Below are 22022 nucleotides of genomic sequence, written 5' to 3' on the forward strand. Positions count from 1 at the left end.
TGATTATTACCTTTTTGTGTGGTAGTTTTTGTTTTTTTTTTTGTTTTTTTTAATGTAGAATTTCAAAATGTCTAATCTTCTGAGTCAGGCCTTGGGTTTTCTTTGTTCTTGTTATGCCCCCACTTGCCGTCAGCCGCGACCGCAGGACTGTATCTTCATGTCAGCATCTCCCTCCTCAGACGCCGACACACACGTGTCACACTCACCTGTGTCCCGTAGTGTGCGCTCACGCACTCTCTTCCGGCCTTAAAGGGCCAGTGTGCGCAACTGTCTAAAGTTTCCCAGCCAAACCTGGACTTTAAATAGGGCTCTGCTTTTCCTCTCCTTGCCTGAGCGTTGTTAGTCTTCCTGTGATCGTTTATGCAAATGGTCCTTTAATTATATCCTGCTCCCAGTGTTCCTGTATCCTGTTCCTAAGCCTATTGTTGGAGCCGTGTGCCTCATCTGCCAAGTCCTGTGTCATCTGACATGTCAAGCATCACCTGTGCCACATGTCTGCTACTCCAAGTATCTGCCTGAACATCATCCCAAGTACTCTTGTCCGAGTGACTGTAATTGACTTTTGTTTGACCAACTGCTTCTCCACTACGGAACAACGGTCTGGTGGGTTCATATACCCCACAGCCGTGACTGTTCTTAGTTTAATATGATATGCAGCCAATGCTATTATGTTCGCCACGAATAACTGCTTTATAGGATTCCCATAGTACTTGAGGAGAAATGTCTGAGTCATTGTGAGTAAAGAACTCCTTTTAATTTGCCATTGATCTTATCTTTAATGTCAGGGAGATCTAATAAGGTCTTATTTAGAAGGCAATTATATGTTTTCTGTATATGTATGGGTGTTTCAAAGGTGAGAAACTGGTGAATGGTCTGACTGTACGATGGATTCTATAGTTGCTTCTAGGCAGTGTTTTATAAATTGAAATGGATAAAAAATATATAGTCGATTGGTATGAATTGTGGGGAGCTGAAAAATGTGTGTAATCTTTTTATATTAGGGTGAAAAAAATGGCAGGTATCTTTTAGATATGCTCTATGAAATAAGTTCTTAATATGCGCTAACGTCCTATAAGACAGCGCTGATGTGCCAGTAGAGGAGTCTATGCTGGATCAAGAGCGACGTTAAAATCCACTGCTACAACAGAAATGCCTTCTCTATAGTCTTCACAATTCACTTATCAGAACCTAGTTCTTACTAGATATGAAATATTGGGCACATAAAAGTTGCCAAGTGTATGTTTGATTATCAATTTTCCCCTTTATAAACCCATATCTACCATCTAAGGCCTCATGCACACGACCGTAAGCATTTTTCCGATCTGCAAATACGGATGTACATCGCCAGCTGTCCGCAATTGCGGACAAGAATAGGACATGTTCTATATTTTGCGGATCATTACTACGGCACAGACACATCTCTAAATATACTGAAAGGTGTCCGTGGCCAATAGAAATGAATGGGTCCGCAATTTCATCCGTAATTACGGAAGAAAACTACGGTCGTGTGCATGGGGCCTAAATCCGTTATAAAATCTGTTATAGAGATACTTAAGCTTCTATGGAAGCCTTACTCCCATTCTAGCTGCTGAGGGAGAGGAGCTATGCATCCATGAAGGGAAGGATGAATACGAAAGATTTGGGATATGATGGTGTCTCAAGGATCGGTAATAGGTTAGGATGAAACTTAAAGAGAACTTTTCATTGCGCCCATACATGTGCAGCATGTAATAGGCAGGGCTGTACAAACCCTGGGGCACTTTACAGTTTTTTTCCTATTCTCCTCAGTTGTTTAGATATCGGTGCTGTTATATTTGGCGCCCGATATTTAAATAACCCCTTGAACTGTCAATGGGGCGTGTAAGTGGCAAGGGGGCATGTAACATTGTTGTGACACTGTCCAATCCGCTACGTACAGTGTCACAGCAAGTGCTGGAGAGAGGAGAGGATGTGCACTCGGAGCTACGCACTCACGCTTTTACTCTTCAGCTCTTGGCAGACAAAGACAACAAGACTGATCTATCGCGAGAGATCACACAGTCTTGTCCTTGTTTGCTGAGAGCTGAAGAGTGTGTAAGAGCGTGCGCGCGCACACACTCTCCAGCTCTTGCTATGACACTGTCTGTAGCTGATTGGACAGTGTCACAGCGATGTTACACGCCCCATTGACCGTTCAGGGGGTTATTTAAATATTGGGCGCCAAATATAACGACACCGATATCTAAATAATGGAGGAGGATAGGAAAAAAAAAAGTAAAGTGCCCCAGGGTTTGTACAGCCCTGCCTATTACATGCTGCACTCAGCTGCACATGTATGGGCAGGTGAAGGGTTCTCTTTAAACGGGTATTGAAAAAACAAAGGATCTAGCAGGCATCCCAAAGTGCAAATCCCTGAAGGAGTCCCTCAATCTTTTGTTATGAATAACTGTATATTAAATTGTAATATTTGTATATTAAAATCAAACGTGTTGAGTGATGGGGAACCTTTGATTCGTCCTAACTTAACGCGTGAACAAATTGTGGCATTGCAGGAGTTGGTCCATAATGACGGGGGTGATCGTCGTTATGGACCGCCAACTCTATGTTAATGAATTGGAGAAACAGTTGCATGACCCTCGTGTTTATAGGAAAGTCAACAGAGATCCAAAGTTGGAGTTTATGAGGAACCTTAAACTCTTGGTTGATAATGCATACACACTTGATTTAGTGGACAAAGAGTTACATGATTTTTTTTATTGCCTAATCATCCAGTTACTCTCCTCATATATTGCCTCCCGAAGATCCACAAAGACCTACATAATCCACCAGGGCGCCCAATTGTCAGGGAGAAATTCTATATTCAGTCCCATTTTTCTGGACAAACTTTTATAAGGAATTGAGCTACGACAGCTAGGTCCTATATCAGGGATTTATTTATTTTTTGTCCAAGATTCATGACTTAAACATACCTAAGGGAGCCATTTTGGTCTAATTTGATGTGACCTCACTATACACTTCGATTAACCATGAGAGGGGGTTATTTAGTGTAAAAAAAAAAAAAAAAAAAAGCTTTGGATGTCACAGATTACTCTCCTGATTGTAAGGAGTTTGCCCTGGGCCTATTAGAAACTATTTTGACTTGTACCTATTTTTTTATTTGGTGATGACTTCTTTGTCCAATTGAAAGGTACCACTATGGGATCAAATATGGCTCCCACCTATGCCAATATTTATATGGCAGACCTGGAGGAATCTGTCGTCTGTGTCCCACCATTTTTCCAAAGTTTTGGGATGGTGGCGATACATAGACAACATATTCCTCATTTGGATTGATGCACAAGACTCCTTAAAATCATTTTTTGTTGACCTGAATGGAATGGACCCAGACATCAAATTCACTATGGTTCGCTCCACTGAATCCATACAATTCCTAGACACTACTGTCCTTATTAGGGATGACCATCTAGTGACGGATCTCTTTAGAAAAAATACGTATCGTAATAGTCTAAGGTATGCGAGCCAGCATCCTAGAAGGATGATTAGATCCCTCCCATTTAGCCAAATGTTGAGAATTAAGAGGATTGTGGAGGAGGAGTTCACTATGACTGATCGATTGAGCGAGATGGGAGACAAATTCAGTTTTTGAGGTTATCCTGATAAACTGATTAGATCCCATACTGCCAGAGTTAAGAATGTTGAAGGACATGATAGGAATATTACCGCTCCTAAAAAGGAAACGCATATTCCCTGTGTCACCACTTATGATATACATAGTTCACGAGTTATGCAAGTCATACGTAGACATTGGCCCATGTTAGGTAATTTCTACTATATCCCCTCCTTTAAAAATCCCCCTCTGTTCTCCTATAAGAGGACATCTAATTTGAAGGAGAAGTTGGTGAAGACTGACATAGGCCCTAAGGGTAGTGGTAGGTAAGGTAGGCAGGGTTCGATTACCCGTAGCGGATGTTATCCGTGTTTGGGTTGTGCCAATTGCAGTCTGATATGTAAGGGTGATTCCTTTACACACCGTATTACAGGCAGGATCTATAAAATCCGACATTACCTGACTTGCAGATCGGGTTTTGTAATCTATGTTCTTATGTGCCTGTGTAAATTATTAGATGTTGGGGAGACAACCACTGAATGTAGGATTAGACTCAATACACATAAATCCACCATTAATACGAACAAGACTGAATTACCAATCCCCAGACACTTTTGTGAGGCCCATTATAGAGTTAATCAGCTCTAGTTTTGGATCATTGACCGTGTACCCCACTTAGGAGGGGTGGTGATAGGGAGAAACTACTTAAAGAGGCTCTGTCACCACATTATAAGTGGCCTATATTGTACATGATGTGATCGGCGCTGTAATGTAGATTACAGCAGTGTTTTTTTATTTAGAAAAACGATCATTTTTGACTGAGTTATGACCTATATTAGCTTTATTCTAATGAGTTTCTTAATGGACAACTGGGCGTGTTTTACTATATGACCAAGTGGGCGTTGTGGAGAGAAGTGTATGACGCTGACCAATCAGCGTCATACACTTCTCTCCATTACAACCCAATGGACTCAATTTTGAGTACAATTTGAAGGCGTTTCTAGGATGTATATTCTGAGGGAGAGGGGATGTGGTGGTTTTTCCTAGATTACCACTCAGGGACATTATTCTACATGATCCCCCTCTAAGTAGTAAGATTTTTTTTTTTTAATAGGGGTTTATTTACTTATTTTCACTTTGTTTTTATGATATTCTTATAATACCACACATCTTTTTGATTATTTAGTTATACTTTTCTATTTGTCCTCTGTTTCTGTAGGTTTGTTTACAGTTTATTGTAACTGGATTACTCCACTGAACGCTGACCCAAGCCGAGGGATACATTTGCGCTGGGGGTTATTTATATGAACCCATATGTTGATTATCTTTTGAATCCACCTAGTGACTATATGTCTGTCCTTATGATATTATTATATCTACTTTTATTTGGAGTTATGGACCCTTTATGATTTAGCATCTTGTGGTGTGAGTTTCTCGTTGCCATATTCTGCTAAAACATCAGACTTTTTGCCATGTTTGAGCATTGTAAGTTGGGTCAATGTAATCCTTTTAGATTGTTGGACTCTGACGTAGTCTCTTCTTTTGTTATGTGTATCCTGCTTACGGCGCTCTCGTACGCATGCGCAATCGACTATGACTACGGTTGCTAGCGGTCTTGTTAGACGCTGATATCGATGTGCTTGACAGCAGATCATGTGATTATCTATGTCACGTGGTTTAAACTCGAGCATGCGCAGTTGAACTCTATGGACGCCGGAATCAGAACAGTGTGACATACTAGACCCACGAGCGCTGTATCCCCTTGTTTTGGGTGAGTGACAGTGATTAGATATGTGTGTGTTGTTTTCCACACACCTGCCAAATTACAGCTGCTTGATATAAACCTGAAATTATGATCTAGAGAATTGTGATGGTATTTTTATGTATGTTTTATTGTGTCACTTATATCTTTACGTATATTCTCACATGCATATATTGTTACACAATATTGACACCATGTATTTTGTATTGTAGTTGATTGTGCTCTTAAACTTTTTATTAGATGTAAATTTTGATGGTGCCTCCTCCCACTTTGGGTTGTATAAATGCACTGAATTGTGAGTTGTATTTTGCTTGACAAAGGCTGCATGGAGCAGCTGAAACGTTGCAATCTTTTTTTCACTGATGGGTGAATAAATTGTTCCATTTTGATATGATTTTTGGAGTGCTGCCTCTTTATATCCTATTTTATCTACATTTGGGGATTTACAAGTCGGATCCCTGGAGGCTTGCACCCTAATACCCTGGAGGTTCTGTTCTGCTGTGCTGCCCATACTTTCTTTTGAGTAAAGGGACCTTATCATTCCAACAAGAGTGTGATTGGTCCATAAAGGCTGCGACCCTATAAGAGAAGTCTGGAACTACTAGACCTCAGTCTCTAGTAAAACGGAATAAAAGGCATCCGTACAACACCGAAAGTTTCTGCGGCAAAAGGAACTTTTCAGTAGCAACAGTCCGAATGCAAAGTGACCGCGAAGTGTTAATATTCTTACTACTTAGGTCCTTTATCACCCAATAGCAATGAAGCATAGAAATTCATATCTGTACGTTGTAAAACCATATGCTCTTCTGCATGATACTTGAGTGATCCTTTCTATATATAGCTTGTCTATTTTTTTTTGTTCATTGGCTTCATTTTCTACCATCAGGAAATTTTAATATCCAGCGTTTCTCCTCCTGAATATCGCCTGGAGCAGGATCTGGTGACAGACAGACCTATATCAAAGAAAAAGACATGTAAGGCGGTCAAGAGAAGAAAGGATGGAGTTGGTAATCGAAAGAGAGCACATTTCTGTTCTCGGATTCAAAAAGAAGTAGGTGAGATCCATGTATTAATTATTTTGTAACTATACTTGAATATTCGTTTCAATCCAATATTTCTATGAAGAAAACAACTTGAAGGCCGGGCCCCGCACCGAATTACGGCCGCAATACCCTAACCCACTGCTTCACTATACTGAACTTAGATCACCACAGAACCCTATGGCGTATAAGTTACGTTCAGTAGAACTGCAGAAAGCCCAGGTCTTTAATACTGACGCTAAAATGTGGCCATAACGGCCCATGTGAAACCTGCTGAAAAATGTATGATGGCCTTGTGGACCTGTCACATTGGACATGCAGCATTTTATAGAGCAAGAGGAGCTGAGCAGATTGATCTATAATGGGAAAAGATTTATTATAACTTTACTGATTTTAATCCCTGCTTAGTCAGCCAAAAGAGCATTCTCATTTAAGGATTGACCGCTAGCTGTGTATGCGCACTCACAAAGGGAAGAAGGCTCGTGAGAAGGAACACCTTAAAGGCTATGTAAAAGTTTTTGTTTTTTTTAATGTATGTGTTTTGGGAAATGAAACCTCTTTCTATTGGATTTTATAAAAAAAAAATTGGCTCACTTTTAGAGCAATTTCACACGCTAAACAAAAACTGCTGTAAAATACGGAGCTGTTTTCAAGGGAAAACAGCCTCTGATTTTCAGCTATTTGTTGCGTTTTTTTACGGCCGTTTTTGGAGCTGTTTTTCTATTGACCCAATGAAAAACGGTATAAAAAAACGGCTCAAGTAGTGACATGCACTTCTTATTACGCGCCATTTTTACAAACTGCCGCGTAAAAAAACGACCGTGGGAACGAAACGCAGTTTTTTTTCCTATTAAAAATCAATGGGCAGATGTTTGGAGGCATTCAGCCCCTGTATTTTTAGCCGTTTTTTGGGCCGTAAATGCCAAATGGGTGAAAATAAGCCATGTTAACATACCCTCAGATATTCTGCATATTGTTGCTGTCTACCACATCTGTGTGCTGGACTGACTGCTCAGCGGAGAGTGGTACCTGTTCTTTAGCTCAAAACTGTGCATTCAAATCCGCAACAAATCTCGATGTGGAAAAATAGCGCCTCTGGGTGCAGTCACATGCAGAAGATTTTATTGCATAAATTTCTGCGACTGAAAATCTGTTAATTTATCTGAATGGGATTGTTTCTGTAGCAGGTGCATGAATTTCTGGAACTGATTTTCGGTCGCAAAAATTTGCCTCGTGTGACTGCACCCTAAGGCCCCATGCACACAACCATATTCCATCCATATATACGGATCCGTAAAAAAGAGGGAGTCCTTGTCTCAATTACTGACAAGAATAGGACCGGTTCTATAATTTTTTCGGCAGGGACATCCATCAGTAAAAATACTGAAAGGTGTCCGTGGCCAATAGAAATTAATGTGTCCGTAATTACTGTCGAAAAATACGGTCGTGTGCATGGAGCCTAACGGTGCGCTTACACGTGGCGTACTTGCATTGTATTTGCACAACTCAAATACACTGCAGAAAACTACAATGTTAGCCTATGTGATAAAAACAGACCGATTTCTCGGGTTCTTGCGTTGCAGAATATTTGTTTTCCGCAGTATGTATTTGACTTGCGCAAGGCCTTAGGACCCATGCACACGACCGTATAAATCATCCGTAATTACGAACCCATTAATTTCTATTGGCCACGGACACCTTTCAGTATTTTTACTGATGGGTGTCCGTGCTGAAAAAAATGATAGAACCTGTCCTATTCTTGTCAGTAATTACGGCACGGACTCTCCCATAGAAGCCTATGGGCGCTTCCATAAATACGGACGGCTACGGATGTGCATCCATAAACTGTCCATATTTACGGAAACTTTGCTATTGCCGCAGCAGCCATTTTTCTGATTTTCACTTTAGTTTTTTCCTCCCCACCTTCCAAAAGCCGTAACTTTTTTTTAATTTTCCAATCAATATTGCTGTAAGAGGGCTTGTTTTTTGCGGGATGAGTTGTAGATTTTCTCAGCACGATTTATTGTACCGTATAATGTAGTGGGAAAAAATATTTGTGGGGTGGAATAGGAAAAAAACGGCCATTCATTTTGCGTGGTTTTATTTTTACAGCGTTCACGGTGTGGTAAAAACGGCATGTTAACTTTATTTTGCAGGTCAATGCGATTACAGCGATACCGAGTTTATATAGTTTTTTTTTTTATGTGTTACTACCGTACTTTTACAAGGAAAAAACTGAAAATTTGAGCTTTCTCGCCATATTCTGAGAGCCATAACTTTTTTTTATTTTTCCGTCGATTTAGTAGTATGAGGGCTTATTTTTTTCGCGGGGCGAGCTGTTTTTACTGGTACAATTTTGGTGTACATGCAACTTATTTTGATCACTTTTTATTTCACTTTTTTGTGTGAGATAAGGTGTCCAAAAATAACGCAATTCTGTTTTTTTTTTTTTGTTTTTTTTTTACAGCGCTCACCATGTGGACTAAATAATGATATATTGTAATAGTTCAGACTTTTACGTACGCGTCGATACCAGTTGTTAATTTTTTTATTTTTTTACATTGTGATTGAGGGAAAATGGGAAAAGGTTTTTTTCCTTTTACTTTTAATTTTTTTTTATTTATGAAGTTTTATTTCAGTTTTTTTTTTTACTTGTCCCCCCTAGGGGACTTGAGCAAGCGATTGCTGGATTGCTTGCACAATGTATTGCAGTATATCATGATACTGGCAGTCTCTAATCAAGCCCTGCCGGAGTGCAAAGATGGCGGAGCTGGGGGCTTTCATCAGGCCCCCAGGCTGCCATGCCAACCAACGTCGTCGTCCAATCAGAATGGTCCCGTGCCGGTGATTGCTGTGATTGGCCAGTCTGTACAGACTGGCCAATCACAGCAGAGTAGAATTGTTTTGACAGCATCTCCTGCTCTGTCAAGCTCACTTCTGTCCCAGAGCTTGACAGAGTCAGACGCCGTCTTCAATAGAGTTTTTATTACTAAGTTAAATACTTACAAAATAAGAAAAAAAATTGTGGCCAGTCACTCCTGTACTGTTAATAATATAAAGTATGGCCCAAATGCTTTACACCGCTGATGAGGCATACAAAATGTTATTCTCCGGTACGGACTCAAGTGAAAATTAAGCACAGTTTGTGCTTTCATCTGATTCCGTATCTAGCGACACGGACTCTAAATCCCCCCATCGGCACAGAAGAGTCGCAGGTCCTGCTATGCCCGAGTTGTTGTTGCTGCAGACCATTATAGCCCCCAAGTGCCTGATTTTACAGCCTCCTCAGGTATTCAATTTGATGCCACAGGGTTCGGGGCCATTGATTGATTTATTTTTCCCCGGGGGAATGGTACGCTGTTTTTCCCTTTGAAATCAATAGGCAGATGTTTGGAGGCGTTCAGCCTCAACATTTTTAGGGGGCGTTTACGGCAAGAAAAACTGCTGAAAATGGCCCGTGTGTACATACCCTTACTCCTACTGTGCCAAAATTGGACTCCCGACAAATGCAGCAGATCTGCGTAAATTCTGGGGCATATATAAAAAGTTCACTATTAGAGATTACTGGTCCCCCGATATATTATACAGCATACCTCTCTACCGCACAATAATGAGCAGTGCACGCTTTGAGGCGATCTTAAAATGCAGGAATTTAATTGACAACAGTCGCTGCGCACCCCTAGATGCCACAAATTTATTGTCAGACATTTTCTATTCCTGTACAGAATATTGCGGTGGATGAATCCTTTGTTTGTTTTAAGGGAAGGCTCCGGTTTAGGCAGTATAAAGGCCCAGTACGGTATTCAGATGTAAAAAATCTGTGAGAATTCCACCGTGTACACCCATCGCTTCAGAGTTTGTGAGGGAAAGAACTCTAATATTGATCCCCCTGAATGCCTCCACTTCCTAGGAGTCAATGGGAAGATTGTATGGGACCTTGTGCATGCGCTGCTTGGCAAAGGGTCCCATTTATACATAGATAATTTCTATAATAGTGTCCCTTTTCTCAAAGTCCTTGCGTCCCGATCCACATTGGCCTGTGGCACAATCTGCAAAAAAAACCTCAAACTCCTCCCAAAACTCTGCTGGGCTAGTTGTTGAGGGTGGGAGAGAGCAGGGCCAGCTGCAGCAAAAATTTGCTGCTCCTCAGATACAGAGACAAAAGAGAAATCCTGATCCTGAACACCATTCATGATGGCAGCAGCAGCCTTGTCCCTGTACGCAGGTCCACCACTGAAGCCCTCAAACCCCTGTGAGTACATGAGTACAATAAATATATGGGTGGTGAATATCTTTCGGATCAAGCCATAGAACGCCATGCACAAAACAAAGGTATGGTATAAGAAGCTGTCTCTTCACCTGACACAAATAGCACTATACAATGTCTGTATTTTGTACAGATATGTTGGCAGTGGGGATACGTTCCTACAATTTCAGGAAAGAGTAATCAAATCCCTGTTATTTTTGGTGACCAGAAAGCGGAGGAGAGTAGATCTAGCAGCAATGCCAGCAGGATTGTTCCCGGCCAACATTTCATCAGAGAAGTCGTCGTCGTCCCCCCACCAAAAAAAAATAATAGAAGCACCAAAAAAGATGCCGCATGTGCTCAAAACAAGGCCTCAGGAAGGACACAATATATATGTGTGAAATGTGCCCCACAAAGGCCAGATTGTATCTTCAGTGTTTTAAAATTACCACACTTTAGATTTAACTTTTTTTTATTTATTTTTTAATTCTTCATCCACCCTTCCCTCTTGCATATTGGCCATAACGGTTTTTTTTTTCTCCCCACTGACGAGCCCCTTAGCTCATTATATAATGTTAATTAAATAAACGCAATATTCTCACTATACCCAGTACACTATACCCTGTAGGCAGCTGGAATAGTATTGGAGGAAGTTTCCCTCTCACATTGCTTGCAAAGCTGGGAGAGGATAAAATGCAGAATAGATGTTACCTCGGCAAATTATTTTTTTTTGCAGAAGTTTTTAATAAATGTATTTTCTGGGCTGCATTTTATGGAATGGTTGGCAGTGGGACCTGCCATTCCATCTCCCTCCAGTGTGGGATTTCACCACCATAGTAGGCCTCAAATATTGCATAGTGCTCTTTCTCTCCTGAGCCCTACCATGTGCCTAAATACCAGTTTACCTTCATATATGGTGTGTTGCCGTACTCTGTAGAAATTGTGGACAAACTTTTGGCATGCTATTTCTATTATTATGCCTTCGGAAAAAAAATTGTGACTAAACCCACATATTATTGTAGAAAATGTTTTTGTTTTTTTCATGGACCGTTTCTAAGAAACACCTGTTGGGACAAGTTTACTAGGCCACCAGAATAATTCCTTTATGAGTGTAAATTCTAAAACTCCATTATTTTTGGGGGTTTTCACTGTATTGATACCTCAGGAGCTTTGCAAATGCAATGTGGCGGCCTAAAATCATTCCAGCCAAATCTGTGCTCCAAAGAGCTTCGCCGTGTTCCAATACAGCAGTTTACGACCACATATGGGGTATTTCCATGTTCAGGAGAAATTGCGTAACAAATTGTGGGGTGTTTTCTCTCGTTACTTGTGAAAATGTAAAATATGGGGCAAAAGTGACGTTTTAGTGGAAAAATTGCAATTTCTCATTTTCACGGCCCAGAGTTAATAACTTTTATGTAAGACCTGTAGGGTCAAAACGATAACTATACCCCTAGACAAATTCCTTGAGGGGTGTAGTTTAGAAAATGGGGTCACTTTTGGGGGATTTCAATTGTACTGGTACTTATGGGGCTCAACGAATGCGAACTATTCCAGCAAAATCTTGCCTCCAAAAGCCAATTAGCGCTCTGTCCCTTCTGAGCCCTGCCATGTGCCCATACAGCAGTTCACGGACACATATGGAGTATTTCCGTGTTCAGGAGAAATTGTGTAAGAAATTGTGTAAGAAATTGTGGAGTGTTTTCTCTCCTATTACTACTTGTGAAAATAAAACATTTGGGGCAAAAGCGATGTTTTAGTTGAAAAAAATGCAACTTCTCATTTGTGTTATGTAATACCTGTGGGTTCAAAACGATGACTGGGGTCACTTTTTGGGAGTTTCCTTTGTACTGGTACTTTAGGAGCTCAACGAATGTAACATGGTGTCTAAAAACATCCTAAAAATCAAGGCCGCAAAAAAACATATGGTGTGTTTGAGTCAACTGGCACACTAGCGCCACATATGGTGGATTTCTGCAAACTGCTGAATCAGGGTAATAAATATTGAGGCTTGCTTTTCTATTAAACCCTTGCTTTGTTGCACACAAAAATGTATACAAATGGAAAATCATTTTTGAAATTTCACCTCTGTTGCTTTAATTCCTGTGGAACACCTAAAGGGTTAAAGTTTCTAAATGCAATTTTAAATAATTTGAAGGGTGCAGTTTCTAAAATAGGTAATTTATGGGGTTTTTCTATTATACAAGTCCCTCAAAGGCAGTTCAAAACATAGCTGGTCCCTAAAAAAATAGGTTTTGGGGGAAAAAAAATAACAAAATTTGGAGAAATTGCCTTCTAAAGTTTTATAAGCCTTGTAAGTCCTAGTAAAAAAAAAAAAATTATGCCAACATAAAGTAGACATGTGGTAAATGTCAACTATCTTGTGTTGTATGACTATCTGTCTTACAAGCAGAATATTTGAAAATTTGAATATTTCAAATATTCTGTAAATTTTGCACTTTTTAATGAATAAACGCAAAGCATAATGCCCAAAATTTACCACTAACATAAAGTCCAATGTGTCATGAAAAAACAATCTCAGAATCACTTGGATAGGGAAATGAAGTCTAAAGTTATTACCACATAAAGTTACTAATGTCAGATTAGAAAAATAGGGCTCCGGTGTTAATGCAAAAACTGGCAGCGACGGCAAGGGGTTAAGGAGGCAGCCTATTTTGGGTCTTCAGGACCGAGCAATTAATTTATTTTTGTTCATCGCTGCCACCTCTCCATTCATTCTTCACCTGGGACCCGCATCTATCAAACATTTATGGTATATCCCATGGATATAACCCCTTTAACTCATTTATATTATCCAATTAGAAATTTGTAGCATCTAAACCACCAGGTTTCCAAAATTAGTAATACGTTCTTTTTATTTTCCTGTCTATATAGCTGCGTGATGGATTGTTTTTTGCAGCACGAGTTGGATTTTTCAATAACACTTTTTAGAGTACATATAATATATTGATAAACTTTTATGAATTTCTTTTTTTGGGTGGGGAATGGAAACAAACAGTTCCGCCATTGTTTGGGCTCTATTTTTTATTTTAATACTTTTGCCAATAAAATAATATTTTAAAGAAACAAAATAATTTTCTGCTGCAACATTCCAAGAGCCAAAACTTTTTATGCAGTTGTCATAGCTGTATGATGGCTTATTTTTTGCAGGACGAGTTGTAGTATTTATGGCATCATTTTGGGATACATATAATCACTTGATTACACATAAAATGCTTTGGAATATTTAGTGTATATGTACCGCTCTCACACGTTCGTTTTCTCAGTATTTTACATCAGTATTTGTAAGTTAACAAAAATACAGAGGTGCAAATCTTTGCATTATACTTTTTATCTGTTTATTCTCCACTGTTTTGGTTTACAAATACTAATGCAAAATACTATCTAAAAACATGCCCGTGTGAAAGTGGCTTGACCGCTTCACTCTCACCACAATCTTGTAGGTACACTGGGCAGTTCGCATAAGATCGCAGTGACGGATAGATCCTTCGCTGTGCAGGATCAAACCGCCACCTACAGCGGATATATCCGTCACTGGTCGTAAAGGGGTTAAATCAATAAATGAAATATCCTAAATATATCTCGAACTGTGCACTCATTTGTTTAGCACCTACTGCTCTGTAACATGCTGGCCGTAGATCAGACATCCTGTGCAATGCGATTGATCCACTTTAACCCCTCAGTGACCAGCCTATTTTTTAGGCAAGCAATTTTTTTCAGTTTTTCCATCGTCTCATTCAAAAAGTTAACTTTTTAGTTTTTCCATCGATGTAGCTGTATGAGGACTTGTTTTTTGCGGGATTAGTTGTATGTTTTGATGGCACCATTTTGGAGTACATATAATTTTTTTATTAACTTGTATTTTTGGGGGGGGGGAGCAAAAAAAGAGCAATTCCACCATTGTTCTATGCATTTTAGATTTACGCCGTTCGTGCTGCGTAAATAACATGTTACCTTTTATTCTATGGGTCGGTATGATTACGACGATACAACTTATGTAGAGGTTTTTTTTACGTTTTACACTTTTTCACAATAACAACCCTTTTGAACTAAAATTATTTTGTTTTTGCATTCCAAGAGTCATAACTTTTTTTTTTTTTTTTTTTTTCCGTCAATGTAGTGATATGTGGGCTTGTTTTTTGTGAGACCAGATGTAGTTTTCATTGGTTCTTTTTGGGGGTACATGGGACCTACTGATGAACTTTTATTACTTTTTTGGGACGCAATGCAAAAACAAATAGCAATTCTGTCTGTTTTTTTTTTTTTATACCAAAGCACTGCCTGTCCGTGTAAGACCTATTCAAATCCATTAGGCCATGCCTCTGGTGCATACAGCCATGGCAGGCCTTGTTGGGCCTCCGGCTGCCATGGTACCTCATCTGATGCCCACGATCGCATTTGAGCCCCCTCCCTCTGTAAGCCACTTAAATGCTGAGGTCGCTATTGACTGCAGCATTAAAGGGGTTACCGCGATCTAAGGAAACTTCAATCACTACTATTAGAGCAGGAGCCTGGCTGTCATCAGACAGCCGAGCACCCGCTCCAGCCTGCACTTAGACTGCTCTGGCCTTAGACCAGACTTCCGTGAAAAGGCATATTTGTGGTCATTAAGGGGTTAAAGTGAATCTTCATCTCTAAACACCAATCAGGAGGCATGACACAATGCGGCATCCTAAGAAAGTTGCTCCAGAATTGTTATTTTATTAAAAATGAGTATTTACTAACCAACATTTCAGGAGAGCTGCGGGTCCTCTTTAAACTCTGTCTTTTTATCCCTCATTCTTCAGAAGTTCAGTCCAGCATTGGTGATTTGGTATTGGCTGCAGAATTGATGGAAAAAGCAAATGAAGCAAAAATCCAAGATGTGGGTGACCGGAATGAATGTATTGTACATGACCATGGATATTACTGTGTACCTGATGATCCTGAGCTCTTGAAACAGTTGGTAAGAGAGTTGATGAAGACAACTCATCAGCAGAGCCAGACTTTACAATCTTTGCAAGGAGCACTTCACAACAAGGAAAAGCAGTGTCAGCAACTCCAGGTAAATGCCAATCAACCAAAAAGATCTCTAACGTTGCTTACATATTAATAACACAGTATACATGTTGAAACAGCACTATTTTTAATCACCCCTGAAGGAATCCTCCACAAAGGTGGACATTTCTTGCTATGTTTTACAACAACTAATTCCAAGAACACCGGCCCTGTGGCACTCTAGCAAGTGCCATACTGTTACGCCTTATGGTGTAAGGTGAGGTGACTGGGTATTATAGTCCCAATTGGACTTCAATGGTCTTTCAGCTTCCCTCACTGAAACCAAGGACACCACAACGCTATTGTTGATCAGTGGGGGCATTACGGTCCTACTCCATCAACTTGTGACACTTGAAATCTGTGTGAAGCCAGCAATGTGGCACGTGTCTTTACTCACGGACCGCCACATATAAACACTTCTGACATGTCTGACAAGAGGTGTGTGTGTGTATATGTGTGTGTGTGTGTGTATATATATATATATATATATATATATATATGTATACACAGTGAAGGAAATAAGTATTTGATCCCTTGCTGATTTTGTAAGTTTGCCCACTGTCAAAGACATGAACAGTCTAGAATTTTTAGGCTAGGTTAATTTTACCAGTGAGAGATAGATTATATATATAAAAAAAACAAAAAAACAGAAAATCACATTGTCAAAATTATATATATTTATTTGCATTGTGCACAGAGAAATAAGTATTGGATCCCTTTGGCAAACAAGACTTAAAGAGGCTCTGTCACCAGATTTTGCAACCCCTATCTGCTATTGCAGCAGATAGGCGCTGCAATGTAGATTACAGTAACGTTTTTATTTTTAAAAAACGAGCATTTTTGGCCAAGTTATAACCATTTTCGTATTTATGCAAATGAGGCTTGCAAAAGTACAACTGGGCGTGTTGAAAAGTAAAAGTACAACTGGGCGTGTATTATGTGCGTACATCGGGGCGTGTTTACTACTTTTACTAGCTGGGCGTTGTGTATAGAAGTGTCATCCACTTCTCTTCACAACGCCCAGCTTCTGGCAGTGCAGACACAGCCGTGTTCTCCAGAGATCACGCTGTGACGTCACTCACAGGTCCTGCATCGTGTCGGCACCAGAGGCTACAGATGATTCTGCAGCAGCATCGGCGTTTGCAGGTAAGTCGATGTAGCTACTTACCTGCTGATGCTGCTGCAGAATCAACTGTAGCCTCTGGTGCCGACACGATGCAGGACCTGTGAGTGACGTCACAGATCTGCACTGCCAGGAGCTGGGCGTTCTGAAGAGAAGTGGATGATACTTCTCATCAGAAAGCCCAGCTAGTAAAAGTAGTAAACACGCCCCCATGTACGCACATAATACACGCCCAGTTGTACTTTTACTTTTCAACACGCCCAGTTGTACTTTTGCAAGCCTCATTTGCATAAATACGAAAATGGTCATAACTTGGCCAAAAATGCTCGTTTTTTAAAAATAAAAACGTTACTGTAATCTACATTGCAGCGCCTATCTGCTGCAATAGCAGATAGGGGCTGCAAAATCTGGTGACAGAGCCTCTTTAATACTTGGTGGAAAAACCCTTGTTGGCAAGCACAGCAGTCAGACGTTTCTTGTAGTTGATGATGAGGTTTGCGCACATGTTAGATGGAATTTTGGCCCACTCCTCTTTGCAGATCATCTGTAAATCATTAAGATTTCGAGGCTGTCGCTTGGCAACTCGGATCTTCAGCTCCCTCCATAAGTTTTCGTTGGGATTAAGGTCTGGAGACTGGCTAGGCCACTCCATGACCTTAATGTTCTTCTTTTTTAGCCACTCCTTTGTTGCCTTGGCTGTATGTTTCGGGTCATTGTCGTGCTGGAAGACCCAGCCACGAGCCATTTTTAATGTCCTGGTGGAGGGAAGGAGGTTGTCACTCAGGATTTGACGTTACATGGCTCCATCCATTCTCCCATTGATGCGGTGAAGTAGTCCTGTGCCCTTCGCAGAGAAACACCCCCAAAACATAATGTTTCCACCTCCATGCTTGACAGTGGGGACGGTGTTCTTTGGGTCATAGGCAGCATTTCTCTTCCTCCAAACACGGCGAGTTGAGTTAATGCCAAAGAGCTAAATTTTAGTCTCATCTGACCACAGCACCTTCTCCCAATCATTCTCAGAATCATCCAGATGTTCATTTGCAAACTTCAGACGGGCCTGTACATGTGCCTTCTTGAGCAGGGGGACCTTGCGGGCACTGCAGGATTTGAATCCATTACGGCGTAATGTATTACCAATGGTTTTCTTGGTGACTGTGGTCCCAGCTGCCATGAGATCATTAACAAGTTCCCCCCGTGTAGTTTTCGGCTGAGCTCTCACCTTCCTCAGGATCAAGGATACCCCACGAGGTGAGATTTTGCATGGAGCCCCAGATCGATGTCGATTGACAGTCATTTTGTATGTCTTCCATTTTCTTACTATTGCACCAACAGTTGTCTCATTCTCACCCAGCGTCTTACTTATGGTTTTGTAGCCCATTCCAGTCTTGTGCAGGTCTATGATCTTGTCCCTGACATCCTTAGAAAGCTCTTTGGTCTTGCCCATGTTGTAGAGGTTAGAGTCAGACTGATTAATTGAGTCTGTGGACAGGAGTCTTTTATACAGGTGACCATGTAAGACAGCTGTCTTTAATGCAGGCACCAAGTTGATTTGGAGCGTGTAACTGGTCTGGAGGAGGCTGAACTCTTAATGGTTGGTAGGGGATCAAATACTTATTTCTCTGTGCACAATGCAAATAAATATATATCATTTTGACAATGTGATTTTCAGTTGTTTTTTATTTTTATTTTTTTATGTAATCTATCTCTCACTGGTAAAATTAACCTAGCCTAAAAAGTCTATACTGTTCATGACTTTGACAGTGGGCAAACTTACAAAATCAGCAAGGGATCAAATACTTATTTCCTTCACTCTGTGTGTGTGTGTGTGTGTGTGTGTGTGTGTGTATATGTATATATATATATATATATATATATATATATATATATTATTTTTATAAATGTGTTTATTGAAATTTTCAAATACAACTGTGGACAACATCAGGCAATATAAATTGCTGAGTCAAATATATAATAAAGGGTTACAGCTTAAATATTTCCAGTAACAACCCAGAGCGAGTCATCCAGAGGTAATAACCAATGTACCCTACGTTGTTATAGGTAAGAAGGGAGGGGGAAGTGAGGGGAGGAAGGAGGGAAAGAAACTAGGGGGAGACGGGGACTAAATAAAACACAATAATCAACATAGCACTCTACATTATGGACAGAATATCACAAACTGTTCTTGGGCACGAGCAAGGTGGCACGCAAATCCCTCAAACACATAAGATCCCCATATTTTCAGCCATATTTATTGGAGTCTCACCAAATAGTGTATATGTAGAAGCAATCACATATAGAGCTACGGATATGAATGGGGAAGATCTCAATAAAGCTGTCCCAAATATAAAAAAACAGTTTCACCCAAGCTAATTTATGCAGCAAAGCCTCCACCCAATCCATCCGCATGAGATATGAAAGTTTCTAAAGTACTAACTTGAACAGAGGAGCAGTGGGGTTGAGGCACGTTTGCAGAATGAACTTCCTTCCAGCTGCCGCAACATGTTGTAATGACTTGCGACGTCCTGGTGTGCAATTAAATTTGTCAGGATCGATATGGCCCACATAGTGTCTTGAGCAGTGTAGTTAGTAAAATTATTGGTAGTAAAGATGATAACTTTGTGGGAATGTCGAGTGCTTAGGGAGTTCTGGAACAAACCATGGTATAACCTGGCGTCCCTGGTCTTACATTTAAAACCTTCTGAGTTGTCATACATCCCGATTTTATACCCCCTACGCGGAGTGAGGTAAGGTACGACCTGTGACAGATTTGTAACATGATTTTAATATAGCGTGCAAAGGGTAGGTTCTGTGAGATTGTGATATGACTTGGAAGGGCAGTACAATAATTCATGGCAATGTGTGGAAATTTATTTGGAGTCCGCATTAGAGCCCATGTACAGTTTCCTAATGTACATATTCCATTCTCTTTCTGCCATGAGAGGAGCAATTTTAGATATATAACTGCTTGTCTGTAAATAGGGAAAAGAGGGGAAAGAAATATCCGGGAAGGCCCCCTGGAGCTCAGGAAGAGTCCTATTCGCTTTAGTGTGTGGATTAATGAGTTTATTAATAGAGGTGATGCCCTGGGAATGCCATCTGTAGAATGCGGCATGGGAGCGGCCAACCTGAAAATTAGGACTATCTATGAGAGTCAAGTGGGTGAAGAGTGAGGGGTCATATCCAGCCTATGACAAGACTTGCTCCAAGCTCCCCATGTTGACATGAGGAGGGGATTATTCTTGTCCTCCAGGGCAATTCCGTATAAGCTCGGTGCTAGGACATTAGGAACTGACATTTGAGGGCTAAAAGATCTGTCCAAGAGAATGTCCATGTAAGCCAAAGAATTTTGTAACTTGTATCTGAAAATGTGCGTCAAATCACAAATATTATACAGGGTGGGCCATTTATATGGATACACCTAAATAAAATGGGAATGGTTGGTGATATTAACTTCCTGTTTGTGGCACATTAATATATGGGAGGGGGGAAACTTTTCAAGCTGGGTGTTGACCATGGCAGCCATTTTGAAGTCGGCCATTTTGTATCCAACTTTAGTTTTTTCAATGGGAAGAGGGTCCTGTGACACATCAAACTTATCGAGAATTTCACAAGAAAAACAATGGTGTGCTTGGTCTTAACGTTACTTTCATGAGTTATTTACAAGCTTCTCTTTGTTTACAGCCATTGACATGTCGCAGAGGTTAACACGTGAGGAGCGGATAGAAATTGTGTTGTCTGGTGAACGCAGTACCCGGGTCATTGCAGCAGATTTCAATGCAAGACACCCTTCGAGACCACCCATCTCCCATGCTACAGTTTGCAAACTGCTTGCCAAGTTTCGTGAAACTGGTTCAGTGTTGGATTTGCCCAAATGTGGACGCATGAAAACTGTCACTAATGAAGAAACATCAGTGGCTGTCCTAGCTTCATTCAGCAAGAGCCCACAGCGTAGCACTCGCCACATGTCACTGGAGAGTGGCATCAGTCGAACATCCCTTCGGCGGATATTAGCTATTCACAAATGGCACCCTTACAAACTCCAGCTGCTGCAGCATCTCAACGAGGATGACCCAGATCGGCGCACTGAATTTGCAGAATGGGCAAAACAAAAATTGGAACAGGACCCTCAGTTTACACAGAACATTTTGTTCAGTGATGAGGCAAACTTTTTTTGTGAATGGTGAAGTTAACAAACAAAACCACCGCTATTGGTCTGACATTAACCCACATTGGATAGATCCCTCCAAGACTGTTGGAACACAAAAATTGATGGTGTGGTATATGGGGTACAAAGATAGTGGGGCCATTCTTCATCAATGGAAACCTCAAGGCCACGGGATATCTGAAATTGCTACATGATGATGTGTTTCCCTGCTTTATGCACTGAAGCTGGCACGTTCCCTGAGTTTTTCCAGCAAGATGGTGCACCACCACATTATGGGTGTCAGGTCCAAGCATTCCTAGATGAACAGTTTCCTGGAAAGTGGATTGGTCGTCGTGGGCCAGTTGAATGGCCCCCTAGGTCTCCCAATCTGACCCCCTTAGACTTTTTTATCTTTGGGGTCATCTGAAGGCAATTGTCTATGCTGTGAAGATACGAGATGTGCAGCAACTGAAACTACGGATACTGGAAGCCTGTGCTAGCATTTCTTCTGCGGTGTTGCTATCAGTGTGTGAAGAGTGGGAGAAGAGGGTTGCATTGACAATCCAACACAATGGGCAGCACTTTGAACATATTTTATAAGTGGTCAGAAACTTGTAAATAACTAATGAAAGAATAAAGTAACGTTAAAACCAAGCACACCATTGTTTTTCTTGTGAAATTCTCGATAAGTTTGATGTGTCACATGACCCTCTTCCCATTGAAAAAACTAAAGTTGCATACAAAATGGGCGCCATGGTCAACACCCAGCTTGAAAAGTTTCCCCCCCTCCCATATACTAATGTGCCACAAACAGGAAGTTAATATCACCAACCATTCCCATTTTATTTAGGTGTATCCATATAAATGGCCCACCCTGTACATTCTAATGTTTGGAAAATGTAAACCACCATTTAGCCTGGGCTGCTGCAAAATAAAGAATGCTATCCTGGGGTGTTTCCCAGCCCAAATAAAATTGCGCTACAGAAAGATTATCAGTTTCTCATCTTTAGGCGTGTGAGGTATATAGGTAGGGATTGAAGTATTTATTTAAAGCCTAGGG

General features: G+C 40.7%; 1 protein-coding gene across 4 annotated transcripts in view; it reads left to right on the forward strand.

The window, feature by feature from the left end:
* The window catches only part of LOC142662092 (uncharacterized), a 53134-nt gene that overhangs the window by 11404 nt on the left and 19708 nt on the right, over nucleotides 1–22022 (forward strand). For 3 of the 4 annotated variants that reach the window (XM_075839982.1, XM_075839984.1, XM_075839983.1), the window contains 2 exons: nucleotides 6235–6403; nucleotides 15443–15699. In XM_075839982.1, coding sequence (XP_075696097.1) covers nucleotides 6235–6403; nucleotides 15443–15699 — 426 coding nt within the window. Of the gene's footprint in view, nucleotides 1–6234; nucleotides 6404–15442; nucleotides 15700–22022 lie in introns of those variants that run through there. The other variant, XM_075839985.1, reaches the window with a different exon arrangement.

The sequence above is a fragment of the Rhinoderma darwinii genome, chromosome 10 (assembly GCF_050947455.1).
Source record: "Rhinoderma darwinii isolate aRhiDar2 chromosome 10, aRhiDar2.hap1, whole genome shotgun sequence".
Lineage (NCBI taxonomy): Eukaryota > Metazoa > Chordata > Amphibia > Anura > Rhinodermatidae > Rhinoderma > Rhinoderma darwinii.